A 17,722-nucleotide genomic window follows, 5' to 3' on the forward strand; every position below is an offset into this window, starting at 1 on the left:
CTGATTTTGGTTACTTTTAAAACACTGGAACTTTTGCTGTCAAAGGGAACTTAAGTCTCAAATTTTCCAGTTTGTTTATCATATCACAATAAACTTTTAAGGAAAACAAGCAGGCTATCCTAGAGAAGATATTCTTGATTTCTTAATAAGAGTTCATGCAAGCAGTATTTCTAGTGTTGTACTGGGATTAATTTCTCAGCCATACAGAGAGAAGGTGCTCACTATTCATAACTGCATGTATCTTTTCGTTCTTTGGCTGCTTGTCTTCAGGTAATACTTTCTTTAAAATTCTATAAACATTTGTAGAAGCTGCTCGCACCAACTCATACAGACAGAACCCTTCTGACAACAGGCTATATTTCTTGCTTAGTGGTAGCCTAAAGAATTTAAAAAATAATGCTCAAATATTATTGTTTTCAACAAATTTGAAAGCCAAAGATTAAGATAGGAGTTTCTTTGACAATTCATTAAAAACTCTTCAGAAAATAATGCTTTAGTCCAAGGATCTAAGGGTAGGTCTGTGGCTTTCAGGTTTTGATCCATGCGCTCTCCTGGGCTGCATATCTAACATGACCATAAGTGGACATACAATGTGTTATAACTAGTGCTAGTGTGCATAAATCTATGCCAGATTCATGGGTTCTTAGCCTTGAAAAACTGGAAACACAAAACTCATTGAAAAATTGAGTATACAGCAGAAATGCCATGACTACTTGAGTTGTTGAGATGGTTCTAAAGCCAATTCTGTTGTGACAAATTAGAATCTCAGGTTATCTGTGTTTTTGATGACCTGAAACTGAGAATATAACAGGATTAGAAGATGAGTGGGCATGAATTTTTAATTAATGGAAACTCAAAGCTAACTTTAAAGCAAATTTTCATGCTGGTTATTCCAAAGTGCAGCACGGAGACATGAGGTACTGTTCTAATTCTGCCATTTTCAACCCAGACAACAACGGTCATGTGATTGATCTGGTAAATGATCAGCTACCAGATGTCAACATATCAGAAGAGGACAAAAAGAAGAACCTTGAATTACTAGAAGAAGCAAAGAAAGTGAGTGAAAGATTTCTAATGCGCAGAGGCAGAAAGTCAAGAAGCAGTCTCCCTGAGTCACCCACAGGTAGGTATAGATTTTGAGGATACAATTTTAGATTGTACATTGGAAATCTGCAAAAGCACAAATGACCATCTACTGTAATGCATACACTGCTACTGCATGCATATATTTTGTTAATTTGTAGGTCGGGGTCCCTCAGCTTCTCTTCACTTTTCAGTACAAAATAGAAAATATCAATCTTGATATTTAGATTTAACAGTGGAAGACAGTGTTTCTATGTGCCTGACCTGTACACTGAAGACAATGTAGCATGAAAGGAGGAAGTGTTTCAGTCAGAATCTTAAACAAATTTGTTTGTCGAGATTTTCTGCCTCAAGTTCCTACTTGAGATAAAGATAGATAAAACGAAACTTTGACAAAACATTTGTACTGCAGAAAACCATATCACCCACATATAACTATACCGACTTTTATTCTGGATGTAGTCATAAACTAAGCTAAGTGAATCAGATTTTCACTAAAAAGAAATAGAACAAATTGTTCTGTTCCGGAATGTTATTGGAAATAGTTTCTCTTAAGTGTTTGATGGCTAGGACTAAATCTCATTTTGTCGTTAAATAGAACTATAAATTAGTTCTGAAATACCAAATCAAAACAAAATTCTGTCTTAAAATCAGGTTGACACTTTATGCAAGGAGATAAAACTTTATATATTTTTAAACTAAAATTTCTTTTTTTAAAAGAATTCCTTATGAGTCCTCTTGTGTCCACTTCTCTGCAGAACTCATGAAACTGAGGGAAATGAAATTTCTATATATCAACAAAATTTGTTAGTTTGTGCTAAATACATGAGATAAAGCCTACTCAAAGCTCCTAATAGTCAAGTATAACTTGGCAATTAAAATGACTGGTCTGGTTTGGACAAATGTCTGATGATGACTACAAGACTAATGTTTTAAGTTGATGATTACAAGACTAATGTTTTAATCTTATTTGAATTTTAAAAATTCAGAAACCATGAACTTAGAGAGTAAAATTACTGTCTTATTTTTTTGTTTTAATCAAGCTGTTTCGCCTACGCTTAGTCCAAAAGTTTCACCAGTAGCATCTCGGAGCAACTCTCTTACTCTTCCTGTTCCATCAGGTAAAAAGTTCTATGCAAACTCAAATCATATATAAATTGTCAATGAAATATGTTTAGAATTTCCTCTAGAGAATAAATCAGTCTATAGGTTGAAGCATTTACTTGTGAATATGACAAAGTTCATTAAGGCTTATATATTTACTTTTCTATTTTTCTGCATTATATTGTACTCCTGTAGTGATGCTTCTAGAATACAGGTTCTTTTTTACTCTTTTTTATAGTAGAATTGTGCTACATTTTGAGGATCTTTCACTTCTCATACTTCAGGTTTTATTTTTCTTTTTAAATAATATTTTATTTTGTTCTTAGCATGCTATATGTAAGTGTGTGTATGTGGATTTGCTAATGTGTGGTATTCAAATTTTTGAGCAAAACCACCAGGATTTAATCATGCTTTAATCACGTGTGTCTTCCTAGGGTCTGATATATGTACAGCCACTAGTGTTGAGTCAGCATCTCCAGTTCAGGTAAGAACGAGCTGAGGATTCTGCACACTAACCTGATTATTAAAGTACTGCACATACTACACTGTCCTATTCATCCCTGAGGAAAGTGAGTGTTTTCAATACTTTTTTCTATGCTAAAGTGATATTACTGGCATGTTTTTCTACAAATTTAGGAATTAATAAATGCTAATTCTGAAGTCTGAAATCCATGATGTAATAAGCACTGAAGGATCATAGAGAATTGTGAAGTATACTAAATGGAAAAAGATCCAATATAATCCTAATCTATGGAAAAAACTAGTTCGTAAGGTTACTTCATAAATAAATGGGACAATGTAAAAATAAAAATAAAATTATGTATTAAAGGTCATCCCTTATTATCTATACCCAACATTGCAGCATAGCTTGAAAGCACAAACAATTTTTTTTCCTTACCTTTTTTTTGCTAGAATAACAGAACTTTTAAAGAAGATGACAGGCAAACTGCAGAGGTAAGTGCTTTATATGGTGTTCTAAAACTAAATCTGTTTTTTTTCTGAGCACATATACAAATTATTTATGTGATTAAATAAACTAAGAACTATTTGCTAACTGAACAGAAAAGCAATACTCCACTAAGGAAAAAAAAAAGCGTACTTAACTAAGAAACTGCAAAGCACCAAAATATACTGAAGGAAAACAGGCTACAGCTGTGCTCTGCATCCTATTGTTCACACGCTTTTATTCATGCTTTATCTTAATTAAAATCAATGTGCTGAGTAACTTTAATTCTAAAGTTAAAATTCCCCCTTCAGCTACTTCAGTGTATGCTTCTGTTTCAGATGGATGAACTCTTCTAGACCTACTTAGTTGAGCAGAAGAGGTTACCATACTTAGTAGTGGGTACTGCTGATAGGGTGTTACAACCTCATGTTCCTATTTGTTGAGCAGTTTATGTGAGTGCTTTCTAATTTGCTTCAGGTAGCATCACACGGCCCTTTGAAAAGATATTGTCATGAGTGGATTAGGCAATACTTTAAATGCAGCAGAGTTTTGGAGCAATAACTATGAAGGGGAAGAGTAGCAACATACTTGGGTCAGATGTTCCCAGTGGAGTGTTTGTTGCCTTAAATTACTGACACAGGTGCTCTTAGCAAAATTACAGATTCTGTACTAAAGTACAGAAGGAATAAGCAGTTGTTCTTTTGTCAGTTCTTATGGAGACTGCAACCAAATTATAACCTGTTGTGATATATGCAGAGTAAGACTCTATATAGTTAGCATGCATATATTCTATACAACAGCCTCAGTTGTCTCTGTATCTTACTGTGTCACAGTGAGAATAGGATGACTAACATACCTTCACCACACTTCCTTAGCCCTAAAACCTGTAACAGCCTTATATTTGGCTGGTAGGACTTTTGCTATTAAAGCTGCATGATAATGAAGTCCTGCGCACACTAAAATGATGCGAATTATTTATCTCAAGTAACAATAGAATAGAAGAAAGATAAGGTATAGGTTGGTGAACAGAGTAATCAACTACATTTTAATGTAATTTTTTGGCAGTATTATGTAGAATTAAACACACTACTAGAAATGGAAGTAGATAGGAACATGGAGATCTGACAAACATAGGGAGAAGTTACAGTATGTTCTTTATATTTATGTGCAAGCCTAAATTTTTTCTCTTGGGAGATGAGGAACAAACAAAAAGAGAAAACAATCAAGTCAAGAAATCTAAAAATACTATAAGATCTGGGATTAGAGGCAGATACTCAGGCAAACCTTACGTTAGATGATCAACTTATATTAAGATGATGAGAATCCTGATTATATGAGGATTTTTGGAATGAGGAGGATATCATCTTAAAGATTCAGAGAAGAGATTCACAACTCATTTTTTTTCAAGTGCAGTTAAAAATTATTCAGCTGTTAACAGCACATGTTCAAAAGCAAACATCAATGTGAAGGAAAATGACCCTATACAGGGAAAAAGAAAATCACATTTTTATTTGTCTCCCTCTAACTTTAGAATGTTTGCAAAGGCTTAATGGATCGCAGGCTGAATGATCAAAGAAAGATTTCTCAGGGAAGGCTGGTTCCTCGTTCTGCTGGTTTTGAAAACCCCAAAGAAAAACTCTCTGAACAAAAAGAAAACTTTGATCCACGCACGCATGTAAATACTTCACCTAAGTGCTCCCCTTCAGGTAGTGATGGTGGCAGAATGTCTCTTAACACTTGCTTGAACGTCTCTGAAAATGAACTCGGAAAATCCTTCCTCAAGAAAGCAAAAGAAAATGATGTTCCTTTAAGAACCCATCTACCAGGACCAGGAATAGGAAATATAGACTCAAAGCTAAAAAGTCCTGTTCCAGAAATGAGGGACCATAAAGTTTCTTTTAAACCAGAATTTAAACTGTGTGGGCTGCGTCCTCCTCTTCTACGAGCTGTATCATGGGATAGTTTAGAGCCTGGACAGAAAGATAAAGTACCCGTGAAGTTACCATCTGAGGAAGATAAAAGCTTTGTTGGTAATAAATCCAGCAATCAAATAAAAGCATTCAAAGACCTCCAAATCCAAGTTCAACCTGTTCGGATGCAGAAATTGACAAAACTCAGAGAGGTGAGTCCTGATTTTATCCTGCTGTAAACTTGTTTTTGTATCTTACTGAACTTTCAACTCGCTTAGCCTTATTTTTATCATTTTAAGAAATCTACACTAATCTAATGCAGTTTTAGCAAAATCAGTGATATTTTTCCTTTGCAACTTCAGTGAATTGTAACCTATAACTACATGCTGTGGAATTACTTTGTTTCCTAGTTCATTCACAATATGCATCAACTGTACTGTTATCTCTTCCATATGCACATGTGCTCTTGCACGTGTATGTTTTTGCCCTCAGAAATAATTATAATATGAGTGTCAAGGAAACTAATTGTTTTCATTATGACAAAAAGGTGAGTATAAATCACAGTTCCTCTTTTTTGCATAGTTTACATGAACTATAAACAGGAAGCAGTTGATTAATGATCATGTCGTTTGTAAAACACACTTACAAGTAAAATGATCTCCTCTGGTTTCTAAGAAGAATTTTAGTTCTGAAGAATCTTTCCTTCCTGAGGATATAATAACATTCTCTTTAAAAGGGTTGCTTAGGCTCTTTCACTTCCTTTCTTTCACTTCACTGTGCTTTCTCTGTTCCTTCAGAGTTTTTCTCAGAACCAGACTTACAAAATGCCAACAGGCTGATTTCTGTATGAAAGGAGACCTGTGTATAAACTGAAAGCTTTAACTTAAGTTTAGAAATGGATACTATAGTTTTGTTTACGGGCTTAAAACCTCTTGCAACTCAAAGTATTTGTAAAGTGTTCTTTGTTTTCAAAAATCACTTCTACTTTGTTCAGTTGGGTGTTTTTTGAATCCTGTTTGCCTCTTGGCAGTCTCCCTTTCAAGGGCAGTAGTCTTATCACTCAGGAATACTGAACTTTGCAATAATATTATATTTAAAATATCTCAGGCGACAGGAAGTTGTTCGGTATGGTTATGTTGCATTAAGAATTAGCCATTTTACTGAAAAAGAAGTGACATGAAAAAATAAACCACCGATCTACACTGACCAAGATGTACATACATGTTGTAAACAAAGCAGGACTTTTCCCTTCCTCCCCTTTAAAAGTCACAGTTCCTTAGAACATCATAATAATGGTGCGGAAGGCCTCAAATTCTGCACTTTGGTCATTTTATTGCTTGGGAATGTCAGCTTGGTTATTCATCTTTTCCTGTTTATATAACACATATATTCTTACTACATCTGTATTAGAATATTTGCTATAGAGACACTTGAGCCATATGATTTTGAGTATCTTACTGGCTGTTAAACACAATTAGTAGTTAGAATCAAAAAATTAACAGAACATGAAATGTAATTCCAGTTATGAAGGATTTGAGCTCTGACTCTTATGAGAATTATCTTCTTATAATGAAAGCAGATGTTTGTGAATTTTAAATATGTTTGAGAATATGAAAGTAGGAAATGAGGTGATAGTAGAAAGAGAAAAAATATTGATGAAGCTTAGTCCTTAAGTGCACTTTCTTTGTACCTGCAGGGAATAGTGGGAATAGAATACAGTAGCAATGAAGCTTTGATGTAAGCAAATACTACTGAATAAAGTGTCAATTTTATGTATTTCATATTCTGGATTTTCTCATTTCATTTGGGGATACTTGCTTAGTACTATGTCTATATCCAGCACTGCCTTTTTCACTCTCACTTATTAAAACTCCTTTTTTCAACTAGAGCAGGAGGGGAACAAGTTGCAAATCTATTCATGTGACCAGTAATTTTGCTAAATACTGCATGCATGAAATTTGAAATATGCAATGCCGATAAACTTCAAATACAAATAACTTCATATAAATATCTCCTTTACCTTTATTAAATAAAGTGAATGTTATATTTTTAGTGTTCACGTGTCAGAGCTCTTTACATTGAGATTTTTAATTAAGTTACTTGGAAATGTTATTGTTTTTCTTAACAGGAGCATATTTTGATGAGAAATCAAAACTTAGTTGGACTTAAACTTCCTGAACTTAGTGAAGCAGCTGAACAGGAAAAAGGTGCAGTATCATAAAAGTGTGAATGGGTGTGTGTTTGTCATACACTGATTTTTATAATTAATTAAAAAAGAAAATCAAAACCAAAAATGTTTCTTGTTCTTCAATTACAAAAGTAATTCCAATGGAGTAGTAATGGAGGAGTGTAGTAAATGATGATTGAGAGATGAGTAGCGTAGCCCTTGCCCTGTATGGTACACTTCTGGGAAGCAGGAATAGAAGGATACAATGTGAAAAGTGCTATTCTTTAAATTATATATTAATTATATTATAAATTAATAATTTTTAAATTATTTTTAATTTTTAATTTTTAATTTGATTTTTAATTTAATTTTTAATTTAATTATAATAATTTTAATTAATTATTATAAATTAATATAATTATATTAAAAGTGTTGTATGCTCTGGCACCTTACTTTTGTTTCATATGACCTTAAAGCTTCTGTTACTTGGGAATGACTGAGATGCTACATTTCATGTTATCTCTGGAAACAGTCTTATCTTCAATCTGAATGAAGCAAGATTAAAAAACACTTACTGTCCTCTACCTGTACATTATGATTGTATTTTTGGATTCCTATGTATGGTAGTATTATTCCTATCTCTCTGTTACCATTTCCCAGAAATTGTTTTGTGCACTTTGTCTGAAAGTGTAAAATAGGTGATATTTTGCCAGTTTTTTAAACACTTAGAGAGATCTGAAACTTTTGGGGAAAACATTATGAAAATTTACCCATTATTTGATCACAGAATCAGAATCACAGAATGGCCAGGGTTGGAAGGAACCTCAAGGATCATGAATCTCCAATCTCCTTGCCACAGGCAGGACCACCAACCTCCCCATTTCATACTAGACCAGGCTGCCCAGGGCCCCATCCAACCTGGTCCTGAATACCTTCAGGGATGGAGCATTCACAACCTCTCTGGGCAGCCTGTTCCAGCACTCACTACTCACATAGCAAAGAACTTCCCCCTGACATCCAACCTAAATCTTCCTTCCTTCAACTTCAAACCATTTTCCCGTGTTCTGCTGTTATCTTTCAAAGAGGGAGCTTTTTTATTTGATCCAGCTTGCTAACTAAAATCTCAAAAGTATCACTAGTATTTTAAAGTCTATTACACATCTAAATGATAGCCAGCACATTAAGGGTGTCAATCAAACTTTTTCTCCTGAATGGATAAAGCAATTGAGAGGACAAATCCTTAGCTCATTTGTTAGATAGACTTACTTCCTTACATTGTCATAAGAGCCACTTTGTTCTTTTTAGCTAGAGTTGTAATTCTGCTTTAATAATAGGAAGTAGCCAGCTACTTCAGTATTACTGTTGTGAATCAAGTATATTGGCTCCAACAAATCTTGTAATTGATGCCAAGTTATTGTGATTGTCCTAGAAAGGATGTTGTGTCTATAGATTGTTTAGAAAAGTGGAATATATTAGGTTGGAGACCTTTCAGTGTTGGGCTGTTTTGACGTCATATGCAATGGTTCTTAAATAATGAGATTTTTAAATATAAAAGAATTGCACAGAACTAAAATGTAGCTAAAAAGAATTTAGCTTTCACATCTGTGCTTTCCTCAATTAAAAAAATCTGAGCTTTTGCACAATGCTCTGAAAGTCTAAGAAACTGTTATGCAAAATGAACAGTAAGGCTGTGCAAAGGTCTCAGGTTAAAACTGGGGAACCCGGCTTTCCTACAGGAGAGACTTTCTTTAAATTTTGTCAAAGTAAGAGGAGACAGTAAATTATTGTACACAAAATTAAATAAAATTAAAATTAAGTAACATAACTTTTAAAAAATAGCATTTGAACCTAAGATACCTAAGATATCTTAGTCCTCATGAAAGTGAAAATTTGCATCTTTCACGACCTGTTTCAATGAAAATTCAGTGTGAATGGTACATGCTGTAGTAAGGATTCATCATAAAAATGAACAAAATCTGCAGTAGTGTAGTAGTATGTGTTGTGTAGTGTAGTAGTTAAGTATAGGAGTAATCATTCTGTCAGGTGGCATTTAAAGCCTAGAAAATGACAGTACTATTATGTACTGATAGTACTATTATGAAACATAAGCTAAAATATTCAAGACATGAGGGAAGTACACTGAAAAAGCCCACAAGTGAAATGTCAGATGTTATGGTAATGAATTTGGATTCTATTTGAATTGTAGAAAAAACACAAGAAGAATTTTTCAGTGCATTAGAGACTGTTAGAGTACCAATTACTTCAATTTCTCTGTGTTAAGAATGACATTTGTAGTGGTTACCCTTGTTGCACCTGCTCAAAAAGAAGACAGGAGATGAGTGATACATCACTGTATGTAATCCAAGAAGCACTGTTCTGCATTAATAGGCTTAGAAATTTTTTTATTACCTTGCTTTTTTTAATGAGTAGAGGTGGAGTAGAATCCTCATTAACTTTAAAAAAAAAGTCATGGTTAGGTTTAAAAAGTTCTATTTGACTGTGAGATGCTGACTTGATTATTAATGCATGGCTTCTCAAATAACATCTAAAAGGTTTTTGTCTGAAAATGTCTCTAGGTCCTTCACCTCTCCCCTCCCCCACTGAAGAGGAAGAGGCAAAGAATAGCTCTGATGTCATGCCTGGTATTCCTGACATATTGCTGCGAAAGCTACGTGTGCACAAATCTCTTCCAGGAAGGTAAAAGCTTATTGAAAGTAGCAAGAAATCACCTAGGTCAAGGTGTACTAACAATTTTCAGTGAACTCCCTTTCTGGGTTTCCATTTATATGGTAGATTCATACATGTAGAGAATCTGCTGCATCTTAAAACATGCAACACAGATTTTCTGAATAGTTTGGGGAGCGCACCGACTGTGAGTGATTAATTCTCAAAATGGTTTCTAAGTACTACATAAAAAGTCTAAAACGTAACTTACATACTACAAGCATGCTTTCATACAGAACAGCTACTAATCTGTCTACTCCTGCTTTTTGTGATTGCTGCTGTGGATATGAAATCATGTTGGAAGTGTTAGTATCTCTTCAAGCCAGATGTTTTTTAGTGCAAAAATCTGGACATGGCAAAATTCTGCAGCTTTTCTGCAAGTGATTTTTCTGTGAAATGAATATTGTTGTTCTGCAAACATAGTTGAACATACAGGTTCCGTGACCTTGAGATGTGCAGGTGGGCAGTTATCAGCAGATTGCTTAACATCTTCTATGGCTCAAGGGTTTTTTTCCTTCTTTATCTTAGAAGCAAGAAGTCTGCTGAGTATGACGGGATTTACTTATGAAAACATTTATTGGCAAAACTGTTTGAAAAAGCTTTAATGTAGGATTAGTATGGGAGTGGAATGCCATTAGGAACTCTCATGTTAAACCAAGGGATGGTACAGTAGGTACTGTGTGAGAGTGGCAAGGCTAATGGGAGCATCAGTGCCACTCCAAGGAGTATTGCAGGTTCAGGGGCATATCTGAAATGTTTACATATCAGCACATGCAGCATGAGGATCAAGTGGGGATGGACTGGAAGCTTTGGTCCTTTCTTGGAGCTATGATATCACTGGTACTATTGAGACTTGGTGGAATGAGTCCTGTATTTGGAGTGTTGGGATGGAAGGGTATTGGCTGTTCAGAAGGGACTGTCAGGGCAACAAAGGTGGAGATGCTGTGCTGTGCATGAGGGAAACATTAGCCTGTACAGCCTTTGTCATTGGAGCAGAGAGCCTCTGGGTGAGGATTAAAGAGATAGATAGCAGTGCAGATGTTGTGGGTGTCTACTACACACCACTCACCCGGGACAATGGCATAAGCTATAGGCAATTAGTAAAAATCTCAACATTGGTTACTTTTGTCCTTATAGAGTCAAATTCTGAGACATAATTGGGAATATCACACTGCCACAACAAATCTGGGAAATTGCTAAATCATGTTGAAAATAACTTACTGAGTGAGCCATCTAGGAAAGGTGCTGTCCTTGATCTGTCTGAGAGTAGGGAAGGCTTTGTGGGAGAGGTGACAGTGGGTGGCTGTCTTGACCATGGTGATGATGAATTAGTTGAGCTCAGAGTTTTTAGTGTAAGAGAAAAAAGTGAGTGGATGATGCCCCAAGCCCTGAGTGCCATCCATCTGTGATTAGTATCATCGCAAGATTTAAGCTGATAACACAAGTAAAATACGTAATGATAATAATCACAAGTGCAGTGTATTTGTTGACCTGCAACTCTAAGAGGGTATTTTCTGGCTGGCTCTTCTATTTGAAATTTATCACAGCATAGTGCAGATATTTGTAACAATATTTGCAATTGCTAGAAACTTTGATTTATTTCTGTTAATATTCAAGTGATACTTGTGCTGTTGTTATGAAAAAAAACAAGCAAATAAATAAATAATACTGGTTTGAACAAAAGGAATCGTAAGATATTTAAGGGAAATACATTCTTTGTTATTTCCAACTAAATATTTTAATATATTTTTTTAAGAGACAAAACTAAAAATCTGAATTGTTTTGCTTTTATTTCTAGCTCCCCTCCACTTACTGAAAAAGAAGTTGAGGTAAGCGTGTCCTTAAACTGATAAATTTAGACAGCAAAGGGAACGTTGCTCTATGTTCATGTAAGCTTCTGAATAACACAAGTTCTAATTCTTGATTAAAGAAAAATATTCTGAATTCATGTAACATTTTTCAGTTATGCAAAGTGCATTTTATGCCTTAATAAATTCATTCTATATTTAAATTAATTATGATCTTACATATGCCCCTGATTTATTTGTGCCTTTTATTTTGTGTGCCTCAATTCTGAGTGACAGCTTTTAAAAGCAGGGTTTGGGAGAATGTTAAGCACTTGATCTTTTGCTTTTGGTGGTAGATGTTTATCCCTTAGGTAAAACAATGCTCATGGTGAGCTCATCCCTGGATTTCCTCTACACAGACTGTCTGTTTAAAAACCTTAGGGACCCTTGGAGGAAGTCCAGTTAAAAAACAGATTCATTGTGCTTCCAATGCTTCTGTTAGGCTACTTCCGTCATTGTGTCTCTGCTCAATTGATCTCCCAGAGAAACATTCATGAAAACAGTCGCATTTTTAGAGGAAGTAATGAGAACTGATATTTTAAACAATTTCTAAATGATATCTTCAATTTTCTATTTCAATATTTTATATTTTAATGTATTTCGTATATTTAATATTTTAATATTTTAATATTTTAAGTACTGAAGTTTGTTAAATTTATACTGTATTCATAAGTTGTTACTGCAAATTGCATTACAGTGGCACTGATTTAAAATCGCCTTGTTTTAAATCCAAACAGAATGTATTCGTACAACTTTCCTTGGCCTTTAGAAATGATAGTTATACCTTGGAATCAAGAATTAACCAAGCAGAGAGAGAGAGAAATCTTACTGAACAGAACGCTGAGAAGGAACTGGAAAACTTTAAAACAGCCATTACGGTAAGAAAACAGCAATAAGTATTTCCCTGAATGACACTTGTACAGATGCAAGTGCACACATGTTTGAAATGTGTATCTGTGCTTGCTTATACTTATCCTAAATTGTATCCCAAAACATCATTTTCTACTGCTTGAGCTCATTATGTAACTCCCTGCTGAAGAGAGAGCATTTCCTGCCAGAGTGGGCTACTGTTGCTGAAAACATGTAGAGAATGAAGCCCTACTTCTAGCAATTTTCAATTATAAATGCTATGAACCTGAGGTTCAGTTCTTAGAATAAGCCAGTGACAAAGTTAAGAGCATGTAAAACTGCAGTTTGAGCACTGATTCATGCTCTCTTGGATGAGACCTTCTTTAGCAGTAAATTCGCAGTATCTGGTTAAGTGAGATGATCTGAAATGATCTGAAGCTTGAGTTCAAAAGTTTGTAACAAATAAGATCAGTGAACTGCAGATAATAAAAGACTGCATGGATAAGAAAACAGTGAGGGTTACGTAAGGAATACATGTGATCTTAGGAAAAGGTTACAGACCTAAACACTTTTTCATTCTAGCCGCCCTTCATTTTATTTTGTCAGCAGTAGTTTTCAGTTCTTCTCACCAGCTTTCTTTGGATTTTCTAACTGAAATGACAAGTTCATCTGAGATGTGTTAATTTATGTGCTATGCACATTTTTGTGAAAAAAAAAAAAAAAGAAAGAAAAAAAGAAAAGGAAGAGGTGCATAGATACCATGCTTGTAACCAAAATAGCACCTTGCAAGAAAGTGTTGGTACAGTTCTGAGAAATAGCTAAGAAAACATAAAATTCTCTTATTTTTGTGAGAAAGGATGCAATTAACAAAAGTTGTAATATTTACATCTTTTTTATGTGGAATTTCAAAACTGCACATTCAGGTTGCTGCTGGGGAAAAAGTGTTGAGAATATTTTGCAGATCTTGCCTCTGTTTAAAGAGCAAGCAGAAACAACCTGTAAAATCTCAGGGCTCTATTAGTTATAATATTTGTATACTTACTATTTATTTCCAATTAGTGTAAAAGGGGATTTTCAGCTGCAAACATCTAGTTTGTTACATTTAACATGCTAAATTATCCCTAATTAGACACTGATAACCATGTTGCCAGTATTGGACAGCTGCAATCAGCTTTCACAGAATCAGATTTGTTAAGGTTAGCAAAGACCTCTGGTCCAACCACCTGCTTGAGCATGGACATGCAGAGTGAGTTGCTCAGGACCGTGTCCAAGCAGCTTTTACTCATCTCCAAGCAGGGAAACAATGCCTCTGAGAAACCTATGCCAGTGCTCTATTATGTCCACACTGAAGGGTTTCCAGATGTTTTTTGATGGAACTTTTTGTGTTCCAGTTTGTCCTGGCACTGGGCACCATGGCCCATAACCTGGCTCCATCTTCTTTGCACCCCATCTTCAGGTATTTATACACATTGATCAGATTTCCCCCAACATCCTTTTCTCCAGCCCGACCAGTCCCAGTTCTCTTAGTCTCTCCTCGTAGGAGTGGTGCTTCATTCTCTTAATCATCTCAGAATTCTGTCTACCAAGATGATCAAGGAACTGGAGTGCTTATCCAATGAGAAAGGTTTCCCTCCTTCATTCGATTTACAAGATGCAGCCTGTCTTTTACAAGCTTTTAAAACAAAACAGCAACTGTCATTTTCATGTGATAGACATTTTTTTGATGAAATGGAATAAACTAAACAGCAATTAAATGATGGGACAGCTTCTGCTGTATCATATTAGAGCTGTTCCCACTCTAAGTGGCAAACTATCTTCATTTCTTTAGAAAAGGCACATTACACTGCTTAATGAATTTGACCAGTGTTTACAATTCTTTTATTCAACTTTACTAATTTCTGTCTTGTTCAAAAACCCACCTTTAAGTGAAAGCTAATTTACGTGAACTTCAGATTTGTTAAAATAATTAAGTTACATTTGGCAAGGAACACTTAAAAATCTGTAATCTGAGCACGTTTTTCCCAAACATGTTCCTTTCCATTCTCTTGGGTCTCGTAGTCAAATTTAGGCTGCAATTTGTTAACACACTGGCTACAGTGATAAAGTAAGTTTGAAAATGATTGTCATTGGAGTTGTTGCTCCAAATTCTCTTAGCTGTGCTACCACAACAAAGGTTTGCAGTACAAATGTGATTTCTCAACAGTTTCTAATAAAAAAGTTATTGTCCACCACTCCCTTCTTTGAAGGGAGGAGAAGAAAAAGAAGGAGAAGAAGACATTACTCCTTTCATACAAATCATTTCAATGTGCTGACTTAATCTTGCAGTAGTATGAGGGAGAGCATGTGAAGAAGGGCACAGAATAACTGATCAGAGAGAGGATTATGTGAACAGTGATACTCATTAATTATTTAAGACAATTTCAATGCTAAGACTGGAGCATACTGAAAATACACTTTAAGAATATAGGAATCAGTCAACACCACAGTCTGCTGTAAGTCTGAACTACATTATGTCACGTTTTCTTGTATCAGTACTTTTTGCAAATAGAAAGCTGATTCGGTGAAGAAATGTTCGCTAAGGCTCTGGTTAATGAAAGATCTGAATTTGCTCTTGCTTCTAATACTAGTCCCAAGCAAACAATATACTCTCAGTATTAAATCTGATCCATCAAGGTGATAGTATTAATCAAGAGCAGAAAGCTTTGTAGTGATAGATGAAAAATGATTAAAAATATGCAACTGTCATTTGAATTACATGCAATATTGCTCTCTATTATTCTCTTACTTTTGGAATTCTTAAGACCTTAATGTCAGATTAATTTTCAAAACGACTGAAATATCTTGGAACTGATAGAACGTAAATTGCCTTCTTAACACCTTGTGCCAAGCAAGTAAATATGTTACTTGTTTCAGGAACCATTTGTAAGTTATATATAAAATAAGCTTGGTATTTGTAAAGTTTGTGAAGTAGGTAGAAAGTTGTGAATCACAACTGATTTCAAAGGAAAAAGAATTACAAATGTGCTCAGCCCTTATTAACCTCTTGAAAAGCGTGCCTACAGTATGCAGTAAAGCACCATTCTGTGTCAGAGTAGCAGCACTTGCTTGCTGAGTGCCGTTCCTCTGTGGTGAATTCAACAATGGGCACTTCTGCCTGGATGTGTCTTACACCAGTTCTGTTACTCAGGTTAACTGATCCGAACTAAAAGTTGGAAGACATAATAGTAAGGCTTATATATTTTCTCTTCAGTCTTCAGCTCACTTATGGCATCACTACGAGCACAGAGAAGCTTACCAGAAACTACTGGAGGACATTGCAGTTCTGCGGCGTTTAGCTGCTAGGCTGTCTAGTCGTGCTGAAATGGTTGGAGCCGTACGTCAGGTAAGAGCATCACAGAATCACAGAATGGCTGGGGTTGGAAGGGACCTCGAGGATCATGAAGCTATAACTCCCTCTCCCCGCCACAGGCAGGGCCACCAATCTCCACATTTAATACCCAAGTGTCTGGTGTCTAGCATCCTGGTGTCTAGCAAATATATCCTGGCTGCAGACGTTTATTCCTTGGTTGTTGTTTTGATTTTTAGTTGCTAGTTTGTTTTGTTTTGTGTTTTTACCAGCCATAGCTGTAGATTATTATCTCTTTGAATTTTACCATTTTGAGAGATTAAAAACATTTATTACAGTGTCAAAGAAGATGCCCCTTTTAGACTGAAACAAAATTCAAACAGAATTACCTATGAAGTTATGTAACATCTGTAAAATGGGTGTATGTATTATTTAGAACTATAACTGCATCACAAGAAACATTTAAAATTAGGGCAGCATGGATTAAAAAAAACAAAATTCAGTCAAAAAAGCTCATCCAGATTGGTAACCTGCCCTTGGCAATAGGTGAAGACAGTCAACTCAGAACTTAAAACAGCAAGTGTAAATGAGAATACAGCAACACATTCTCGGGCTCAAGACTGTTACTTTTGTCAAATGAAGTAACTAGGCTGAGGCCAGTGACCAAGGGCTTGGAGAATTTGAAAATAAATGCACAAATGACACATAACCAATAATGTTGGTTACCTAATTATTTATAATTATATATAATTATTGATTATAATTACTTATATAATGTAGGCACAAAGACAGTGTATAAATTGACATAATTTGACAAAATAATGATGATTTTCTTTGGGTATTATTATTTCTTTGGGTATATTAATGCATTCATATTTGGTTCTAATTGATTCAGGAATTCTTAATCTTCAAGATATCAATATTTTTAATGAACAACTGACAGGGAACATGCACATAGAAGCAAATAATAAGTTTGAGAAACGTAGATGCAAGTCAGGTAATTCTCTCTTCTTTCTTCCTTAGGAGAAGCGTATGTCAAAGGCAACGGAAGTAATGATGCAGTATGTGGAAAATCTGAAAAGAACATATGAAAAAGATCATGCTGAACTAATGGAGTTTAAGAAACTTGCTAATCAGAATTCTAGCAGAAACTATGGTGCATCTGGTAAAAAAAAACAAACAAAAATCCTCTAGTGTTTGTCTTTCCTGTGTACAGAGAGGTATCTAGTGATAGTAATGATAAGAGGTGAAATATCAGGAAACCTATTCTACAGAAATAGACTTCAAATAATAGCTATAACACCTAAATTATTGCGAATAAACCATACTTAATGTTATAGCACAGTACTTTCAATTCACTGTCACTTACTGAATTCTGATTAGATCCAATAAGATTTGTACTGAAATCTTACATATATGCATAGCTTGCAGAGTTCTAACACATCTGCTTCTGAAATGACAGTTGGTAGCAAAGCTTAATTACTTAAAAAATTATTTTTGCCACTTTTTCATTCTTAGCTTTCGAGGCAGAAACTCTTTTCGAGGCAGAAAATTTTCTTTTTAAAAAACTTGTATAAAGAGGTAATTAGTGGGCTTTTTTATGACCAGTATGAATAGTAATGGGGTTTTTTATGTGTGTGTTGTTTTTTGTCATTTCATATTTCTGCCACAGATATATATAAGGCCAGAACTATATGACAGATAAATAGGCAGTCATAAGAGACATTGTGCAAATACAGTATGTCT

General features: G+C 34.9%; 1 protein-coding gene across 13 annotated transcripts in view; it reads left to right on the plus strand.

Moving 5' to 3' along the window:
* IRAG1 (inositol 1,4,5-triphosphate receptor associated 1) overlaps nucleotides 1–17,722 on the plus strand; it is a 109,364-nt gene that overhangs the window by 81,274 nt on the left and 10,368 nt on the right. For all 13 annotated transcript variants that reach the window (XM_052695661.1, XM_052695658.1, XM_052695670.1 and 10 more), the window contains 11 exons: nucleotides 950–1,123; nucleotides 2,127–2,204; nucleotides 2,622–2,671; nucleotides 3,100–3,141; nucleotides 4,665–5,255; nucleotides 7,172–7,250; nucleotides 9,787–9,907; nucleotides 11,733–11,763; nucleotides 12,519–12,659; nucleotides 15,881–16,012; nucleotides 17,000–17,141. In XM_052695661.1, the coding sequence (XP_052551621.1) occupies nucleotides 950–1,123; nucleotides 2,127–2,204; nucleotides 2,622–2,671; nucleotides 3,100–3,141; nucleotides 4,665–5,255; nucleotides 7,172–7,250; nucleotides 9,787–9,907; nucleotides 11,733–11,763; nucleotides 12,519–12,659; nucleotides 15,881–16,012; nucleotides 17,000–17,141 (1,581 nt within the window). The remainder of the gene's footprint in view (nucleotides 1–949; nucleotides 1,124–2,126; nucleotides 2,205–2,621; nucleotides 2,672–3,099; nucleotides 3,142–4,664; nucleotides 5,256–7,171; nucleotides 7,251–9,786; nucleotides 9,908–11,732; nucleotides 11,764–12,518; nucleotides 12,660–15,880; nucleotides 16,013–16,999; nucleotides 17,142–17,722) is intronic.

This window comes from Tympanuchus pallidicinctus, unplaced genomic scaffold (genome assembly GCF_026119805.1).
Source record: "Tympanuchus pallidicinctus isolate F22 unplaced genomic scaffold, pur_lepc_1.0 scaffold3, whole genome shotgun sequence".
In the NCBI taxonomy this organism is placed as follows: Eukaryota; Metazoa; Chordata; class Aves; order Galliformes; family Phasianidae; genus Tympanuchus; species Tympanuchus pallidicinctus.